Genomic DNA, 20,936 nt, shown 5'->3' with positions numbered 1-20,936 from the left:
CTGCAGAGGAAGTCAATGTGATAGAATGGAAAGTGCATGGCCCTTGGACATGACCCAGCTGATTGCTATGTGGCCTTGGGGAAGCACTTTACTCGCTCAGCTTCTGTTTTAAATGAGGTGGTCTCAGGCCTCGCTGAGAAGGGGACATTTGAGAAAGGTCTTGGAGGCGAGGGAGTGAGTCGTAGGGATATGTGGGGGGAAGAGTAATTCAGGCAGAGGAAAGAGTCAGTTCCAACCACAGGAAAGGACACGACGTTCCTTTCGCAGTGCCTGCCACACGGTCTGTGCTCAGCAGCTGTTGACTATTCACTCACCCCTTCCCCTCCTCTTGCAGAAATGTCAGGATCCAGGTGACCTTCTAGCTTCAGTAACAATGGCACTCTGGCTTCAGAAGCTCTTTGTAACACTGCGTTCACATATACCATCCACTGCAGGAGTGCCCTCTCTAACTGAACACAGAAGCCTCAGCCTGGAAAAAAGTCATTGCTGCTGGGGCTTCGGCCTGCATGGGGAGCACAGGAGCCCTCAGACAGCAAGGCAGACCCTTCACCAACTGCTATTCCCCTCAAGAGACCCCTACCCCAGCACACATCAAAGCTAGGACAGTACCTAGAGGGGCTTGAGTGAGGGTACAGTCAAACAGGGAGAGGAAAGAAGGGAAGGGACCCATATTTACTGAGGCAGATCTGGGTTTGAATATTATTCTGCTGCTTGCTGGCTCATGTACACTTACAAATCACTGAAGCCCTCTAAGCCTCAATTCCCCCATCTGTAAAATGAGCATGAAAAATATCATTTCTGTACAGTAGTTGTGAGGACTCAGTGAGGTAAGATTTGTGAAAGTGGCAAGCAAATATCTGGGGCTCACAAAAAGTAGGCCCTTTCCTTCTGTACCAAGTACCTGGGAGGCATCCACTGCCTTATTCAGTCAGCTCAGGTCCTTATTTATTTTATTCATTTCTGTGGGGATTGAATCACTTAACTTTCAAGGAGGGTGTGAGGTTACAGTGAGGCAGTAGAAAAAAACTGTGGTTAGCATAGTTACTGGACCAAAACAGGTATTCCATAGGTATTTGTTGGATATCTAGATGGACAGGTGGATGGATGGATGGATGGATGGATGGATGGATGGATGGATAGATGACTGGGTAGATGGGATGATGGCTTGCTGATAGGGAAAACATGATTTGTATTACAGAAATACCAAGTCTGCACAAAAACCAGGTGTTTTAACAAGAGGGTTTTATTATATCTGTTTGTGGCCTCAGGTCTTAAGCACAGATATAGCATAGATGAGTAAAAATAGGCATAAATGTGCCCAGTTCTAGTCAGCTGTGACCTACACTTACCACTCTTGTGTCTACGATTCATCTGGATGAGGTAAGGGGCCAGGTCTTGCCTGAGAGAATGTTCTCTAAGTGAGATCACTGGTGGTTCCCTGGGGTCAAGGCTGAGATCAGGGGAAAATGCAGGGTGAGGACTTCGTGATGTCCAACATGGGTTGGAAATCCTGATTGGTGATGTTTCATTAAAAGAATTATAACTCAGCTTTTCCGGTAATCCTGTCACCGTTGCAAGAAGGGAGAGACACAAGTGCATTCCACGCTATGTAACTTCTGCAATCACATGGCCCCTCTGAGCCCCATGTTCCTCTTAGTAAGATGGAGGAACTGGACCCTACCAGCTTCAAAAGGTTCTGATCCTCTGAAAATCCCTGACATCTTTTTTTAAATATGGATGTAGAACTCCAGAAAAATATATATTAAATTCCTTCCTTGTCTGTCTGTAGAGAGTCCTCTTAAACCCTTTCACAATAAGTGCATGTATACGTCAATGTGTGCTTATGCTGCACCCTGGGGAAGCAGGAAGCTTTGGAGATAGACAGCTCATTTCTAGGCGTCACATGAGAAATATGGATACACTGATTATGATTCAGTTCCTGCAACTATACTTCGATTAAAACAAAGAAAGATTCAGTTCCTGCCCCCAGGGTAGGAAAGAATACATTGAAATGGATAAACTTGAATAGTTATTAGGGTATAAAAAAGTTGCACCCTCCCAGACCTAAAATGCTGCTAGGTCAATTAACCTGTCTAGAGGAATTCAGGAAGGCTGCCTCGAAGAGGTGTTCTGGGCTGGGTCAAAAAGAAGAGAAAGCATCTGAGAAGGTCACAACCAGGCAGAGGTCACAGGGGCAGTAAAGGTGGTTGTATTCAGAGTGGTGAGGCAATCATCAGAGCCGTAGCATGAGCTACAACCTAAAATTACCACCTCCCCTGGGCCTGGATGGTAGTGAGACCCTGGCTTGTGTGTTGGAGCAACGTTCTGAGAGAAGCAAGGGAGCAATCACAAGATACCATCTCGGAACTGCCTGTCTCTTTATTGAGCACTTACTGAATGCAGACCCTGTGTACTTTATATACATAGCAATGTTTCCTAAAGTGTGCTATGCAACTTGTGGGGCATATGAGGTGACTGTAAACAGGACACCAAGAGCATTTTGATTTTCTTTTTTTCTTTTTTTTTTTAAATAAATTTATTTATTTTATTTTATTTATTTATTTTTGGCTGCGTTGAGTCTTCATTGCTGCACGCGGGCTTTCTCTACTTGCGGCGAGCGGAGGTTACTCTTTGTTGCAGTGCACGGGCTTCTCATTGCAGTGGCTTCTCTTGTTGCAGAGCATGGGTTCTAGGTGCGCGGGCTTCAGTAATTGTGGCTTGCAGGCTCAGTAGTTGTGGCACGCGGGCTCTAGAGCGCAGGCTCAGTAGTTGTGACGCATGCTCTGCGACATGTAAGATCTTCCCGGACCAGGGCTTGAACCTGTGTCGCCTGCATTGGCAGGCGGATTCTTAACTACTGCGCCACCAGGGAAGTCCCTTGATTTTAATATTTGTGTTTTGTGTTTATTTTTACCTTCTATGTGTGGCAGGTGGCATTTGTTTTCATTTACAATTTAGTTCTAAAGCATTCTTTTAAACAGGTGAAAGTTTTAAAAAGTGACTCGATTTAGAGAAATATATTTCTTGAGTAAACATACAGATGGTACATGGATATTGCAAAATTTACGAGGGGAGTACACAAACGGCTGAAATTCAAGAAACACTGTGCTTTAGCATACAAGCATTTATCTCATTCAGAACTCTTTCGGTTGCAAGTAATAGATAATCACTCAAATCAGCTTAAGCAAAATAAGAGAATGTATCCTAAAAGGGAATCTCACAAGGACCCGAAGGAAGCAGCGCAGATGTTGAGCTTCGAGAAGGGCTGGGCCTGGAGGAAGGGAGCCAGCAGGCCCCTGGAAGCACGGCCCCTCCTCTCTCCAGGCCCCTGCGGTCCCCCCGGTCTCTGCCTTGCTCTGCACACCTCTGTCTTCTCTCTGAGCAGAGCCATTTTCTCTACTACATTCATACAGGTGCCTCCCTCAACCCTGGCCCGCTGGCCACACTCACACACCTCACACACACACACATGCACACCTCTCACACACACACGCACACCTCTCACACACACACTCACACATACACACGCACACACACACCTCACACACAAACACACGCGCACACACATACACACGCGCACACACACCTCACACAGAAACATGCAGACACACACCTCACACACACTCACACATACACGCAAACACACACCTCACACATACACACGTGCACACACACCTCACACACACACCTCACACACATACACACGCGCACACACATACACACATGCACACACACCTCACACACAAACATGCAGACACATACCTCACACACTCACACATACATGCAGACACACACACACACCTCACACACAGACATGCAGACACACACACCTCACACACACACGCAGACACACACACACACAGCTCCAGAGTTTAAATGTGTTCCGGTAAGTGGCCTGCAGAGCCTGAAAGAGCATCCCTGAATCTTGCTGCTTATTCCCAAGCGAGAACCTGACTGGCCCCACTAGAGACAGACGCTCACCTCTCATCCCTTCAGCGCCTATCGGAGGGTCGGGGGAACAAATTCTCAGAAGACGGGAGAATCTGGGATGAGCAGTCAGCCTGACCTAGAGGTATCTGCTCCTCATAACTCTATGAGGTAGGAAACTCAGTTCACAGGCCCTGGGCAGGAAGTGACAAAGCCACAGCTTGAACCTGGGTCTGTGTGACCCCGAAGTTCAAGTCCGCTGCACTATCCACCTAGTCACCACCTGCTAAGTCCAGCCCACAACTGCCACCCCAGACCCAAGCAGGTCTCTGGCCCATTGGGAGGCATTTATCAAAATCAGCCCAGTATGCGGGAAACGAGGATCTCAGCTTTGTGGGGTCACTGGCTGGAAGGGAAGACGATTTCTGGAAACCAGGGAAGGCTCCTCCTAGCCCCTGCGTCTGAGGCTGTCAGGTTCACACTGCAGGTGCTCAGGGTGCGAGAGGAGGCTCGGGCATCTAGAACTCCTCAAGAGAAGTTTTCACCTCTCTTCTGCACCCAGAACTCAAAGTGCCTGCCCGCCCTTGGGATTCTAGTTGCTCTTCTCAGCTCGTGGCAGCTAAGTCAGAGGGGCCTCTCAGAAGGTGAGGTGGGGAGGGGAGCTACGGACTCCTTCCACTCTGGAGGCCTTCCTGCAGGTACTTCTCAGCCTAACTGCCCTTTCCCACGGAAGCCTCTGGGCATCGCAGTGGCCTGGAGGGCCCCAATTTGGCTTTGAGGGGACTTTGCCCACCCACAGTGGGTGGCTGTGCTGCAGGAGTTACTTCTTCAGGGTCCCTTGTTGAGACAGAAGGTGGATGTGGGTGTTGTGTCTCTCCCGCTGCCCCAGAGCTGCCCCAGGCCTGAGGTGAGGCCTGTGCGGAAACACACATCTGCCCCAGGAGACAGGCTCCCCATCCTAGCTTTCGGTGTATGCATGTTTTATCTTCTCTGGTCATCACTCAATACAGGTTGTTGCATGACTCGCGAGAGGGTTCCACCAAGCCACTTCCCCTGAGAGTGCCACAAAGACCTTGTGCCTTTAGGTAGAGACTGGGCAGCACCATCCTAGCTTAAAAGTCTATCCCAAAGACGGTGCCATGCAGCGAGGGGAGCGTCCCTTTTCCAAAACCCCTTCTCTGACTTTTTAGTGATAAAGGGAGTGGTTGCCCAAAACTTTAGGACTTACTCATTTGGGACTGCTGTCCTGGTAGGATGAACTGGGTGGCTCAGTGTCAACCCCCAAGGACTGCCCCTGGCCCTGACATTCCTTCCAGAGCTGTCAGACTCAGGCGCTCGGGATGAGGTTACCAACCAAGGTTATTATGGCATGTGCCCAAAGGTGCCTGAAAGGGCTCGTTCAAGTTCTGGATTTCCCAGCAGTCTGGCTCTACCCAGCATCGACACCTTGGTGAGGTAGCCTCCATACCTAATGGGCCACCAGTGCCCAGGGAGCAGATGCCAGGGCCGCATCAGACACCCCTTCCTCCCCCAGGTCCCTCCATGATGTCCATGGAGGATAAGCCTCTGGGCTCCAAACAATCTGGGCCTAATCTTTGAGGGAATTGACAGGGACCTGTTTGAGCGGCATGACCACTTCGGTGCCTGTCTCCGTGGTGAGCCGGGAGCATTTCCGGCTGCTGCGCATACTGTAAAACTTCTCCGTTAGGTGCTTACGGAACTTCTTGGTGAGGAAACAGTAGATGATGGGGTCTAAGACACAGTTGGTACTAATGAGGCAGAGAGTGACCTGATGTGCATCGTTAATAGCCTGGTGGGAGTTGCTCTTCTGGAAGCCCAGCTCAGCCAGGGTCCAGGGCAGCTGTACAATGTGGTGGGGCACAAAGCAGATGATGAACACAGCCAGCACCGTGCAGACCATCCAGAGCGCCCGGCACTTGATCTCTGCATTGTGCTGCATCTGCATCGGCTGCGTGAGCAGCGTGACGATGATGACCAGGTTGCAAAAGAGGATGATGAGGAAGACGAGGAAGAAGCTGAACACGAGGAAGACGTGGATGATGAGGACTGGGATACTGCCCTTCTCGTAGTGCTCAAAGCAGCGTGTGATGTTGCCTGAGCCCGTCTTGTTGGGCACTGTGTTGGTGGAGTCCAGGATGAGGTAGTAGGATGCAGCGGCCACAATGGCCACCCAGATGATCAGGGACAAAAGGATGCCACGCTTGCGGGTGGTGACCTGAACGGTCTTGATGGGCTGTGTTACAGCCTGGAAGCGGTTATAAGTGATGACGGCCAAAAAGGCCACTGAGCAGTAGGTGTTAATGAAGAAGAAGCAGCCAGCGAGGTTGCACAGGAATTCAGGAAGAATCCAGTTGCCCTCGTTGTAGTAGTAGAGGATCCACAGGGGCAGGGTGACCAGGAAGAGCAGGTCAGCCATGGTGAGGTTCACCATGAAGATCTTTATCTCGTTGAATTTCTTGGAAGGGTACAGGTGGGCAAAGACCCACAGCACATAGCTGTTGGCGAGGACCCCCAACACAAAGATGATGCTGTAAAAAATTGGGAAGAGGGTGTATCGGAACTCAGAATCCACACGAGAGGAATCATTTGCCTCCATCACGGTGGGCTGGAGTGGGCAGCTGGTCATAGGATCCTACCTGTGCCTGGAAGACCACACAGAGATTCCGGTTAATGAAGGGCTAACAAGGGACTATCTGATTTACTCAGTTCCAAGACTCTCATTTTGCACATTTTAAACACTCTAAAATTGGTGGCATTTTCCAATTAATTGGCATTTTTTTTCTTCCTACATAAAATAATGGTGTGTTTTTTAAATGAATGGCCTCTGACATTCAATAAAATCAGTGGCAGTTCAGTTTCTTTTCTCTTGTTCCATTTAAAAATATACTTTTTTATTCTTTAGCTTGTTTTGACTTAGAGTTTTAGATAATCTATTCCTGGTGATGAAACAGATGGAAATTAAATTTTTTTTAATTTAAATTCTATGGTTTTTAATTTCTGACAAAATTTGAATATTGTTCTAGTGATGAAATTTGAGATAAAAATTTTGATGGTAAAATGCCTTATGTTAAAAAATAATTCACATGCCCATACAAAATCTAGAAAATACACAGATGTATATTAGAGTCACCCAGAGAATGAAATAGTAGCTATATATTAGAAAGAATGAGTTAGATCTGATTGTACTGCCATGTAAAGTTGTCCCTGGATAATATTGTTAAGTAAAACAAAACAAAACAAAAAAGTTGGTATGACCCCATTATGTACTTGTATATGACATAGAAAATGATCTAGAAGGATACCCCTCAAAGCGATGACAGTGGTGAAACCTCTGGAAAGGTGAGGTGGGCTTGGTGGGAAGTATAATTACTTTACATTTTTGTTTGTTTGTTTAAACTTTTTAGGAGTGTGCATTGCTTTAGTAATTAAAAATTTTTAAGTATAATTTTAAAAGAAAAGTATACAATGGAGAAGCCCAATAGACAATACTTTAACCAAGTAAACAAGAGTAGCATCATCATTAGTAAGACATGTCAACATCACGTACCCCCGGTACAATGTACTGACAACGACACAACACCACTTGTGGTATTCTTGCCAAAAATGCATAATCTCAATTTAGCCATGAGAAAACATCAGACAAAGCCAAATTGTGCAGCATTCTACGAAATGACTGATCAATAGTGTCAAGGTCACGAAAGACAAGGAAAGACTGAGGAACTATCATAGATCAGAGGATATAAAGGAGACATAGGACAACTAAGTGCAAAGTGGGATGCTGGATTGTACCCGGGAACAGAAATATTGTTAGGGGAAAACTGGTGAAGTTCAAATAAGGTCTATAATTTAGATAATACTGTAAACATGTTCATTTCCTGGTTTTGATCATTGTACTATGGTTTTATAAATTGAGAATGTTGGGTAAAGGGCATATAATGAACTCTTTGTACTATTTTGCAACTTTTTTGAAGGCCTAAGATTATTTCAAAACAAAAAGGTGTTTGTTTTAAGTACAGTTGGCCCTTGAACAACACAGGTTTGAACTGTGTGGGTCCACTTATACATGGATTTTTTTTTTGATTAATACAATACAATACAATACAAAAATACAATACTACACGACCCATGGTTGGATGAATCCACAGATACGGAACCCCACAGAAGGAGAGACAACTGTAAAGTTATAAGAAGATTTTCAACTGCGGGGAGGGTGGCGCCCCTAATTCCTGTGTTGTTCAAGATTCAACTATATATGAAAGAAGATTAAAAGTAGCCATAATCGCACTACCCAAAGTCTGGTTCATTTTCAACAGTTCTTTGTCCCCATCCACTGTCCAGAAAAACCAGTTCCTCCCTCCCCTCTTGTCCCTCCCACTATGTCGCCATCACGTGAGCCTGGAAGCCCCTCTTATGTTTGTGTTGCAGCTGAGGGGGATGGGATGGCAAGAGACTCGGGATTAAGCTAGGCCCAAGGCCCACCATATGTCATAGCAGAGTGAAAAAAGCAGGGAATAGGCAGTGAGAAGCAAGGAAGACAATTAACACTTAAGAGCATCTCTTTTGGAGCCAGGCACCCTGCTCAGTGCTTCCACACGCACTACCTTTGAGTCTCGCGAAAGCCCTTTGAGATAGGAAGTAAGATCCCCATTTTACAGAATAGGAAACGGAGTATAGGGTGGTTATGTGACTTGTCCAAGGTCACACAGCATTAAGGGATGGAGCCAGGATCTCAAATCTAGCTCTGTCTTCATATGTTCATTCATACATTCAACCAAAAATATCTCTGAGCACCAACTGCGTGTCAGGCTCACTGCCAAACACAGGAGAGGCAGGGTGAACATGACCGACAGGACCCTGCCTTCAGGGAACTTAGAGTCTCATGGGGGCGATAGACAAAAGCAGTGTAAACAAACATAGCTGCTATACAAAGAAAATAGGGTGCTGACATGGAGAAGAAAACAGAGATCTACTTTTTTAATATAAATTTATTTATTTATTTATTATTTATTTTTGGCTGCATTGGGTCTTCGTTGCTGCACACGGGCTTTCTCTAGTTGTGGCGAGCAGGGGCTACTCTTCTTTGCAGTGAGCGGGCTTCTCATTGCAGTGGCTACTCTTGTTGTGGAGTACGGGCTCTAGGCACGTGGGCTTCAGTAGTTGTAGCACATGGGCTCGGTAATTGCGGCTCACGGGCTCTCGAGCGCAGGGTCAGTAGTTGTGGCACATGGGCTTAGTTGCTTTGTGGCATGTGGGACCTTCCCCGACCAGGGATCAAACCCGTGTACCCTGCATTGGCAGGCAGATTCTTAACCACTGCACCACCAGGGAAGTCCCAAGGTATCTAGTTTGAAAGGAGGTGACATTTCCATTGAGGCCTGAAAGAAGAGCCTAGGAAGAGAGTTCCAGGCAGAGGGATCTGCATGAGTCTAGCACTATGGCAGGAAAGAGATTGGTAGGTTCCAGGAACTGGAAAAAAGGCCACCTGATGGCCCTTGCCCTGACCTCTGGCTGCCACTCCACCCTCATCTCATGCCACCTTCTCACCAGGTTCCAGCCAAAATGGACTTCCCAGGTGGGTCTTCAAACTCACCCAGAACTCTCCTGCTTCAGCCTGCACACATACCATGCCACTGCCTTGAACATGCTTCCCTATCCACACCCCACTGCCACCTGGCCAACTCCAACTCATGTTTCAGACCTTAGCTGAATTTCACTTCTTCAGGGAGGTCTTCAATGACCTCCAGGTCAGGTCAAGTCCCATCTCAAAGCTCCCTATACTTCTTCTTAAATCTTAGCACAATTGTAATCGTATTCATGTTTGTATGATCGTTTCACACTCTCCCACTTGACTGTGAGCACTGGCAGATCAAGGACCTTGTCTGCCTAATCAACACTATTCCCAGCACCATGAATCAATAAATAAAAGGAATGGGTAATAAGCCTTGTTAATTACACCCACCCCTTAGGGAGCCCCAGAACAGTGGAAACACTTGGAGAAGTCTATAGATACTTACAGGTGAGTTTAAAGAAACGACTGGCTGTAATTAGAATTTTTCTCTTGATTGAGAAAAATTTTGTTCTTTGTTCTATTTAGTATATGGTAGTGGTTTGTCTATGTTAATTAAATAAATGTAGGTTCAATTATTCCAAGAAATCATTGCGATTCCTTTAAAAACAAAAAACTCACCCTCAAGTTGCATTGTGAATTACATAGTTGATTTGAATTACATACTTTTATTCTGCTTCCTCAGCAGCAAATTGCTAGCTTCTACTCAGCTGGGATCTTTTCCACTCCTAAAGGTGACCCTGCCATCTGATCCCATAGGTGTAAGACAGTAACTCTCAAAGGGTGGTCCATGTAAATGAGGGATGAGAGAGGAGGTCTATGAAAACTTTCAGGGAATCCATGAGGTCAAAATGATCATCATAATAATACCAAGACATTATTTGTCTTCTTCACTGAGTTGACTGACATTTGCACCGACATTACAAAAGGGTGAGCAAAACTGCTGGCTCCTTAGCACCAGTCAAGGCAGGGGTGCCAAACTATCATAGGAGTCATATCTTTCACAGCTACGCATTCAGCGTAAAAAAAAAAAAGCCAATTTCACTTTATTTTTTTATTATATTTTTTAAAATAAATTTTAAAATTCTTATTATTTTTGGCTGCATTAAGTCTTTGTTGCTGGACACGGGCTTTCTCTAGTTGTGGCAAGCGGGGGCTACTCTTTGTTGCAGTGAGTGGGCTTCTCATTGCGGTGGCTTCTCTTGTTGTGGAGCATGGGCTCTAGGCACGCGGGCTTCAGTAGTTGTAGCACATGGGCTCAGTAGTTGCGGCTCGAGGGCTCTTCCCGGACCAGGGCTCGAACCCGTGTTCCCTGCATTGGCAGACGGATTCTTAACCGCTACGCCACCAGGGAAGCCCAGTACACATCCTTTTAATAATCTGTGTATCGGAATGGGAAATACACATGAAACATCTCTGCTGCAAACTGGAGTAGTGTGGTTGTCTTCAGAAAAAGACCCAATGCCACTGTTTGAGCTGTGAGCTGAGCTGTTTTTTGGATCATCATTATCACTTGAAAAAATGACTGACAAACTATGGCTTTTCAGAGACTTGGGTATCTGGCAGACTTTTTTCTCAAAAAGTCACTATGGAAATAAAGCGATCCTGTCACTTTAAGTAAAACCGATGATGGGATTTTGCTGCCATGATTAAAATTTGAACTTCCAAGAAAAGATTAAAATGTTTGGAAAATCTGTATCTGCCAGCATGAGCTTGACAGCTTTCCAATATCCAAAGAATTTTCTGATGAGATTGGTAGTGACATTAATTAATACAATTGTTTGATATCTTATAATGAAAAGTCAATATCTGGAAGACCTGTATATCTCAGTGAACCAATATTTTCCAAATGAGGAAAGCATGATGTTTCAAAATTACATAGAGGTAAAAGATTCAAAGGGCAAGATAGACCAATACATTGCCTTGTTCACGGATGACAAAAAGTTTGTTGATATGATTCAGTATACATTGCAACTAACTTTTAAGAAACTACCATTTGTGGAGTTCTGATGTAGAATCAAAGAAGAGTATCACCAGTTATCTGAAAAAGCCATTAAAATATTCCTCCCTTTACAAATACACATACATCTGTGTGAGGGCAGATTTTCTTCATATACTTTAACCAAAACAACATATCACAATAGACTGAGTGTGGAAGTGAATACGAGAATCCAGCTGTCTTCTATTAAACCCAACATTAAAGACATGGGCAAAAAAAAGATGTAAATCAATGTTACTCTTCTCCCTAAATTGTTTATGTTTTGAAAACTTTAGTTATTTTCCACTAAAAACATTATTTATGTTAACATGAAACGAGTTTATTATTGGTTTTTACATTTAAAAACAAAAATTTTTAGAATGTCTTAGTTTTCATTTTGAAGACGGTAAATATTGGTAGGTATACCCATGTAAACAAAAGTTCTCTGGGGCCCTCAATAATTTTTAAGAATATAAAGAGATCCTGAGGCCAGAAAATTTGAAAATCAATGCTCCACAGTCTCAGTTCACCACCCCGCCCCTTCCCCCCATTTCCTTTGAGCCTAAGACGCCCATTCATCTGGGACTGGCCTTGTTTCTTTTTCCTGCTGGACCCTTGTGCCTTAGGGGACCCTGTTCCTGGGGCCCGAGAGGCGGGGGTGGGGAGCAGCCCACAGCTGGGAGGTGTGTGGTGCTCACTCTGGGTCTTTGAGGAAGTCACATCCCTATCCACCCCCAACACCCTATCCCCACCCCTAAGTAAGTCCTGTCCTCTTCTTGGGTTTAGGCTCCAGCACAGTGGAGTAGGGACAACTGTCCTCCAGAAACTATCCTTCTCCAGGCAAAGGACTCCACTCAGGACATCCTCCTGGTCCCTGCCCCTTATGCCACCCCTGCCCAGGCCTGTTGAGAAAGTCTTCCCATGAGGATCAGGATTTGAATAAGGCTCATGAGGTGCTCACCTGGGTACAAAATTTAAGGGAGCGCCCAAAACCTCAGTAATCAAGATAAATAATATTTGGATGCCATCATTTGAAGAATCAAAATCAGTATAACTGATGCTTCCTTTTGCCCCAGGCTCTAATACGGCCCTACCTGGCACTATTATGATCCTGTCTTCATTTAAACTTTTGGTATTTTGTTCATCATGGATTTCGAGGGGTTTGGGGGTTTTTTTTTTGGTATTAATTGATTTAAAAAAAAATAGTCTCACCATGTGAATGGGGCACACACAGAATAGCCCAGCTCACCCATTCAGTCACTCATTCATGCCTTCTCTGGACAAACTCACTGCTGCTGGCCTGGGCAGAGTCCTGAGGCTTCTGAGAACAGACCTCGTCTTTGTCCTTCAGTGGCTCACAGGCCATTTTGCAAGAGAGAGATTCAGAAATAGATAGGTGCTTAGTGTTAGGATGGTGGAGGTTCTAGATGTCAGGGTCATTCTGAGTGTGCCCGTGACCCAGACTTGACGGTCAGGAACGACTCCTGCTTATGCTGAAGGAAGACAAGGAGTTAGCCAGATGCAGCTGGGAGAGAGGAAGACGTCTGGAAGAACAGGAGAGGATGTGCCTGTTCTCAGGGAACTTGAGAAGTTTGGTTTGGCTAAAACTTAAAAGGTGGGTGGGGTGGTGGTGAGGAGAGACAGGACCTACAAAGCAAGCATCAGTCAACTGAAGTAGAGTCTTGCATACTAGGCTAAAGGAGTTTGTATTTGATTCTGCTGGAAATGGGGAGTCATTGAAGGATGTGGAGTTTCAGGTTTATGGAATATGGCTTTGACTGTTGTGTACAGAATGAATTGGAGGGGCCTCAGGTCAGAGGCAGGGAGATAACAAAGAGATAACTGCAACTGTCCAGAGCACCAAAGGGAAGCTTGGAACATGGCAGAGAGGATGGAAATGGATGGCTGTGAGAATGATTTGGGAGATAGAATGGACAGAACTTAGAGATGCACGGGATAGTGGTTGAGAGAAAGGGAGGAGACACGGATGGCCAGGTTGTCTGGCCCAGATGAATGGAGCTGGGTGGCGTCTGTCTTCACGGAGATGACACTGAGGAAGAAGAGTGTGGGGCATAGAGGATGAACTTCGTAGGGGCCATATCACAGGTGGAGTGCCTGAGAAACACCCAGGAGGATCCAGGGTTAAACCCTGAAGAGCCCAACATTAGAAGAGAATGGACTTCCCTGGCAGTCCAATTGTTAAGACTCTGCACTTCCCTTTCAACAAAATTCAACACCCATTTATGATAAAAACCCTCCAGAAAGTAGACATAATACAGGCCAAATATGACAAACCCACAGCCAACATCATTCTCAATAGTGAAAAACTGAAACCATTTCCTCTAAGATCAGGAAGAAGACAAGGTTGTCCACTCTCACCACTATTATTCAACATAGTTTTGGAAGTCCTAGCCATGACAATCAGAGAAGAAAAAGAAATAAAAGGAATCCAAATCAGAAAAGAAGAAGTAAAACTGTCACTGTTTGCAGATGACATGACACAATACATAGAGACTCTTAAAGATGCCACCAGAAAACTACTAGAGCTTATCAATGAATTTGGTAAAGTAGCCAGATACAAAATTAATGCACAGAAATCTCTCGCATTCCTATACACTAATGATGAAAAATCTGAAAGAGAAATTAAGGAAACACTTTCATTTACCACTGCAACAAAAAGAATAAAATACCAAGGAATAAACCTACCTAAGGAGACAAAAGACCTGTATGCAGAAAACTATAAGACACTGATGAAAGAAATTAAAGATGATACAAACAGATGGAGAGATATACCATGTTCTTGGATTCTTGGAAGAATCAACATTGTTAAAATGACTATACTCCCCAAAGCAATCTACAGATTCAATTCAATCCCTAACAAACTACCAATGGCATTTTTCACAGAAATAGAACAAAAAATTTCACAATTTGTATGGAAACACAAAAGACCCCGAATAGCCAAAACAATCTTGAGAAAGAAAAACGGAGCTGGAGGAATCAGGCTCCCTGACTTCAGACTATACCACGAAGCTACAGTAATCAAGACAATATGGTACTGGCACAAAAACAGAAATATAGATCAATGGAACAGGATAGAAAGCCCAGAGATAAGCCCACGCACATATGGCCACCTTATTTTTGTTAAAGGAGGCAAGAATATACAATGGAGAAAAGACAGCCTCTTCAATAAGTGGTGCTGGGAAAACTGGACAGCTGCATGTAAAAGAATGAAATTAGAACACTCCCTAACACCATACACAAAAATAAACTCAAAATGGATTAAAGACCTAAATGTAAGGCCAGACATTATAAAACTCTTAGAGGAAAACATAGGCAGAACACTCTATGACATAAATCACAGCAAGATCCTTTTTGACCCACCTCCTTGAGAAATGAAAATAAAAACAAAAATAAACAAACGGGACCTAATGAAACTTCAAAACTTTTGCACAGCAAAGGAAACCATAAGCAAGATGAAAAGACAATCCTCAGAATGGGAGAAAATATTTGCAAATGAAGCAACTGACAAAGGATTAATCTCCAAAATTTATAGGCAGCTCATGCAGCTCAGTATCAAAAAAACAAACAATCCAATCCAAAAATGGGCAGAAGACCTAAATAGACATTTCTCCAAAGAAGATATACAGATTGCCAACAAACACATGAAAGAATGCTCAACATCACTAATCATTAGAGAAATGCAAACCAAAACACAATGAGGTATCACCTCACACCGGTCAGAATGACCATCATCAAAAAATCTACAAACAATAAATGCTGGAGAGGGTGTGGAGAAAAGGGAACCCTCTTGCACTGTTGGTGGGAATGTAAATTGATACAGCCACTATGGAGAACAGTATGGAGGTTCCTTAAAAATCTAAAAATAGAACTACCATACAACCCAGCAATCCTACTACTGGACATATACCCTGAGAAAACCATAATTCAAAAAGAGTCATGTACCACCATGTTCACTGCAGGTAGGAACAGGATGGTCAAGATGAAGGAGGAGGACCAGGGGACCACCACGCAAGACCCAACAGAAGAAAGTTTCAAGAGTGTGGCAGCAAGTGGCCAATGGTGTGAAAAGCCTCAGCGAGATCCAGCACAATGAAGACAGGAAAGCAAACATTGCACAGGGCCACTCAGAAATCTATCTCCCTGATCAGACGGACAGTAGTTTCCTAAGTATGCGTTCAGGAGTGAATGAGAGGCAAGGAAGTGGAATGTCAAATTCTCGTTTGAGAAGCTGAGTTAAGCAAATAAAGGCTGTGTGTGGACCTTGTATGTATCTTGATTTAAACAAACTAACTGTAAAATATATATATATATATATATATATATATATATTTGTTAGACAGCTGGGAGAACTCAAACACAAAGTATTAGATGGAATTAAGAAATCGATGCTGGGATCCCTGGCAGTCCAGTGGTTAGGACTCAGCACTGGTCGGGGAACAAAGATCCCGCAAGCTGCAAGGCACAGCCAGAAAAAAAAGAAAAGAAATTGATGCTAATTTTGTGAGGCTGTGATCGTGATATATTGGTTATATACTTTTAGATTTTTAATTCCTTATCTATTATACACACATATTGAGGAATTTATAGGTAGGATTACACAGTATCTCAGTTTTGCTTTAAAATATTCCAGGAAAAACATGCCAGTGTGCTAATCTCAAATGAGAAGCAGGAACCCAACCTGAGACAATGTGTACTCAGGTCCTTCCGAACCCAGAGCCTCCCCAGTCCACACGGCCCTCACAGGAGGCCCAGCAGAGGTAGGCCTCTTCCTTCCAGATACAGGACCAGAATCAGTGTGGACGTCTTGGGCGGAACCCCTGCCTTTGCCAGTAGCCTCGTCCTTGGCGCCTCCAATACCCACCACCCAGGCCCTTCCTACTTCTGCTGCCTTCTCTCCAGTCACAGGTCCCCAGGTGACTCCCACTCCCTTGGCCTTCATCCCAAACATAATCCCTTTGCACCAATAGAACCCTTGAAATCACCCAAAATGTAACCAGCCTAGTCTCCTCTGGGTCTGGGGGCTCATACATCCACGCCTTCATTCATGCTCCCCTCCCTCTCTCTGCCCAGCTGACTACTGATCATCCTTTAAAGCTGTTCAGGCCTCCTTTCCTCCAGGTAGTTTTTCCTAAGCCTCTCCGACTCTTTCACATCCTGCCTCTCCCCCAAGACCCGGTTAAGTGCCCATCCCCTGGGCTCCCAAAGCTCACTGAAATTGCCTGTGTGTGTCCTTCTGCCACTAGGCCTTAGCTTCTTGAGGAATAAGCCCATGTCCATTCATTCACCTGACATCCTGCTGACTGCCCAGCACTGTGTTGGGGACACTGTGGGAATAAAACAGGCAAGATTCTGGCCCTTGAGGAGCTTATACTCTAGTCATGGAAAACAGACAAAAATAAGTACAGAGATATATGAACAAGGTAATTTCAAATTGTGATGAATTCAATAAAAGAAATAAAAATAGTGACATGATGAAGATTGGATAGAGGGCTACTTAAAATAGAGTGACCAGGGAAGGCTTCTCAGAGGAGGTGACATATAGATGAAACTAGAGGCAGATCTACCATGAAGCCAAGGAATTAAGCTTTAAGACCCCTTCTTAGGCCTTGTTCCTAATTGTATATTTATAATTTTGTGTCTCTTAAAGAGGGGCCCACATATTGTATAAGCTTCAGAGTCCTACAAAACCTGTGTCTTCCCCTGGCTAAAATCTAAAACGTGAAAAGGAACAAGTCAAGAGAAAATCTAGAAGAAGCATGTTCCAGGCACAGGGTGTCACGTGCAAAGGGCCTGCAGTGGGAATAAGTTCATCATATTCTGAGCTAAAAATAAATGTGTCACATTCAGGGAACTGAAAGGTCACTGTCCCCAGAGAAATGGGAAGAGTAAGATGAGATCTGAGGGCAACAGACCCCAAATCACTCCTATGCCATGGTAAGGAGTTTGGGTTTTATTCTATAAACATCAGAGGGCCTGGACTATGTCAAGCACATGAGCAGCAGGATCTCTCTCTCCAGCTGCTGGGCAGAGAATAGAGGGTAGGGGACAAGAGTGGAAGCAGAGAGACTATGTCAGAGGCAAGAGATGGTGGTGACGTGGACCAGAAAGTAGCATTTCCAATTCCTCTCTCCATCCCCAGCACCCAGCACAAGCTTGGCCAGAGTAGGAGCTTAACAAACATTTGTCTAGTGAACAAATATCTAGCAACTAGCAAGATTGACTCTTTTGTGAGGGCTGCAAGAGGGCTGACCCAAGAAGATGGTAGAGGCCTGATCTCTCCAGTGACAAAAGAGCACCAGTGGCTGCCTGCTCCCCAGAGCAGCCTCCAGGCAAGGCAGAGTGAGCCCTCTACAACCTCATTTACTCAAAGTGTGGTCCTTGCACCAGCAGCAGCAACATCACCTGTGAGCTTGTTAGAAATGTAGAACCTGACTCTACCTCAGGCCTGCTGTTCCAGCATCTGTATTTTAACAAGATTCCCCGGTGATTCACGCGCACACTGAATGTTGAGCAGTGCTGTGCCTCCACACGCTGTCAGCCACATATTTGCCTGTTCTAACACCTTCCATGGCTCCCCATTGCCCAGGACCAAGTGCAAGCTCCTTCCCCATCTCATCTCCCACCAGCCTCTACTACCACTCACCCTCTACTCCAGCCACAATGAACTTCTTGCTGCTTCTCTAAAAACTATTTCTCCTCAAACCTCTGTGCCTTTGCACATGCTGTGGCCCCTACTGAGAATGCCTTTTGCCTATTGCTTTACCTAGCAAAATCTTACTCATCTTTGAAGACCTAATCTAAAGAGTGCTTCCTCCGGGATGCCTTCTCTCTTTGCCCCAGGCAGAATGAGTTGCCTCCTTCTCTGGGTTGCCATGGTACTGGGCACATTCCTCAGCATAGCATCTGACACTGTATGTTGTAAATATTGATTTCTGTGCCCTTCCTCGCCAGGCTGAGAGCTTCTTGAGGGCAGAGACTAGATCATTTTTATCTCTTTATCTTCAGTGTCAGACATTAAAGACTGAATGAATGAATGACCAAGCCCTGACAATTATTCAGAGGAAACTAGTATGAAGGAAAGGTGTCCAGTCTCTCTGGGGGGAAAAGGCAGGGTAGGGAAAAGGCCTCTGGAGTCAGAAAGACCTGGCTTCTTAACTGGCTCTGCCATTTACTTGCTGTGTGACCTTGGGCAAGTGACTTCACCTCTCTGAGCCTCAGTTTCTTCATCTGCAAAATCTTATAAGCCAAACAATGTTTCCAAAGATAAGCATGCAAAGTAGCCACAAATGGCCAGGACTTCCTCTCACTATTGGCCCAGTCACTTGGAGCCAGGGGAGGGGACTGTGGATCACCAGTGACCCCAGGGACTCTAACCCACATACTGGCTTTCCTGCCAGCTCTGGACAGGGTGTTGGGCTAATGCCAACAAAGCTTTCAACGCCTCAGGAAGGGAAGGAGCATTCGGAGGGAGAAGGAAGAGGAGACTCAGACCACTCAACTTAACATGTGGGCAGGGCTCCCTGATGGATCAAGGCCGGGCAGCAGGCCCAGGCCCAGCATTTAGTTGGGGGGTGGGGTAGGGGGGCATAAATATTTATGGAGACAAGAAGAATTCTACCACATGTATCTCCCACCCTCTGCCCTGCAGAGTATTCAGTCCCAACCCCCACTGACTGCCATTCCCATACTGTCTGCAAACAATCCCAGCCCCTTAGGGGACCTAGAGAAAGGGCTCCCATCCTCAGCTGGACAGTCAGAGGGACCACTGAGATCTGGGCAGAAGGAATTACGTGCTGATTACTTCCCCAGTGTGGACTGTGGGTTGGGACGTTGGGTTTACCAGTCAGACTGGCCCCTAACATTTGTGGGGCCATTTGGGGTCAAGAGTACAAAGTCTAAATATTTATAAGCTATAAATCAGTCATATCTAACTTCACGCACATTCCATGAATCAGCAGCTCCTCGCAGCCTGGCAAGCCTGGGAGCATGGGAGGGGCACTGGCTCCAAGTGGGCACTCCCTCCGGGATCCAAGGACTCCGAGCTCTGTGGGGGAGGGCGTGACTGGAGGGGAGCCAGAGCCAGCCCACCTAAGCTCAGGGCACTGGGCATCATTCACTGATTAAATGAACAGACACCTCTTACCCATGATCGTATTTCCTCCTCAAATCAGCCTTGCAAGGTGAGTTTTACAAAATGCCCATTTTTCCAGCAAAAAAATGATGTCAGAGAAGGAAACAGACTTGTCCACAGTCACATAGCTGGGAAGTGGCCAGTGAGATTTTGAACTCCAAGGCCCATCCTGTCTCTCCCAGGCCGAGCTGTGGCCCCTGGTGGAAGCAAACGACTCCTTGGCCAACTCATCCACTCACAGACCTGTCCTATTGCCTGAGAACAGGCGCTTCAGAGGCTGCAAGGCCCCGGGAAGAGTTGCCTTCGACCTGGGGCCCTGCTTTTACCTTTGCTCCCCAAAGTGGGGAATTGAACAGGGCAAAGGCAGGGGAGGGACTGCTCTGCATTCATTTAACTCCTGCCAGGCAGCGTTGAAGCTGGAATCAAATCCTGGTTCAAACATTAAACTCACCCCATGACTCTGTGTCTCTGTCTCTTCACTGGTAAAATGAGGATTTAAAAATGAGCCTAAGAGAAAAGGAAATTAAGAAAGTAATCCCATTTATGATACCATCAAAAAGAATAAAATACTTAGGAATAAACTTAACCAAGGAGGCAAAAAAGTTGTACACTGAAAACTGCAAAATATTGCTGAAAGGAATTAAAGAAGACACAAATAAATGGAAAGACATCCTGCGGTCATGGATTGGAAGATTTAATATTGCTAAAATGTCCATACTACCCAAAGTGATCTACAGATTCAACACCCTATTAAAATCCCAATGGCATTTTTTGTAGAAATAGAAAAAATAATCCTAAAATTCATAAGGAATCTCAAAGTACCCCCGGGAGTCAAAACAATCTTGAGAAAGAAAAACAAAGCTGGAGGCCTCACACTTAATGATTTCAAAACATATTACAAAGTACAATAATCAAAAGAGTGTGGTATTGACATAAAAACAGACATGAAGACCAACGGAACACAATAGAGAGCCCAGAAATGAATCCCTACATATATGGTCAAATGATCTTTGACAAAGGTGCCAAGACTACACAATGAGGAAAGGATAGTCTCTTCAACAAATGGTATTTGGAAAACTGAATATCCACATGCAAAAGCATGAAGATGGACCCTTATCTTAAACCACATACAAAAATTAACTCAAAATGGATTAAAGACCTAAACATAAGACTGGAAACTATAAGATTCCTAGAGGAAAACCTAGAGGGAAATCATCATGACATTGGAATTGGCAATGATTACTTGGGTATGATACCAAAAGCACAGGTAACAAAAGGAAAAATAGACATTT

The 20,936-nt window shown here is 45.0% G+C and overlaps 1 protein-coding gene across 7 annotated transcripts in view; it reads right to left on the bottom strand.

Annotated features, from left to right (window-relative positions):
* Positions 1 to 3,002: 3,002 nt before the first annotated feature.
* Positions 3,003 to 20,936, bottom strand: part of PTAFR (platelet activating factor receptor) — a 37,989-nt gene continuing 20,055 nt past the window's right edge. For 3 of the 7 annotated variants that reach the window (XM_049711934.1, XM_049711938.1, XM_049711945.1), the window contains exons 2-4: positions 3,720 to 6,590; positions 3,637 to 3,688; positions 3,003 to 3,498 (exon numbers count right to left, since the gene is read on the bottom strand). In XM_049711934.1, the coding sequence (XP_049567891.1) occupies positions 5,516 to 6,574 (1,059 nt within the window). In that variant the 5' untranslated portion in view covers positions 6,575 to 6,590 and the 3' untranslated portion in view covers positions 3,003 to 3,498; positions 3,637 to 3,688; positions 3,720 to 5,515. Of the gene's footprint in view, positions 3,614 to 3,636; positions 3,689 to 3,719; positions 6,591 to 20,095; positions 20,152 to 20,936 lie in introns of all 7 variants that reach the window. The other 4 variants (XM_049711940.1, XM_049711949.1, XM_049711953.1 and 1 more) reach the window with 4 other exon arrangements.

The sequence above is a fragment of the Orcinus orca genome, chromosome 1 (genome assembly GCF_937001465.1).
Source record: "Orcinus orca chromosome 1, mOrcOrc1.1, whole genome shotgun sequence".
Classification (NCBI taxonomy): Eukaryota; Metazoa; Chordata; class Mammalia; order Artiodactyla; family Delphinidae; genus Orcinus; species Orcinus orca.
This window is presented reverse-complemented; position numbering and strand designations above follow the sequence as displayed.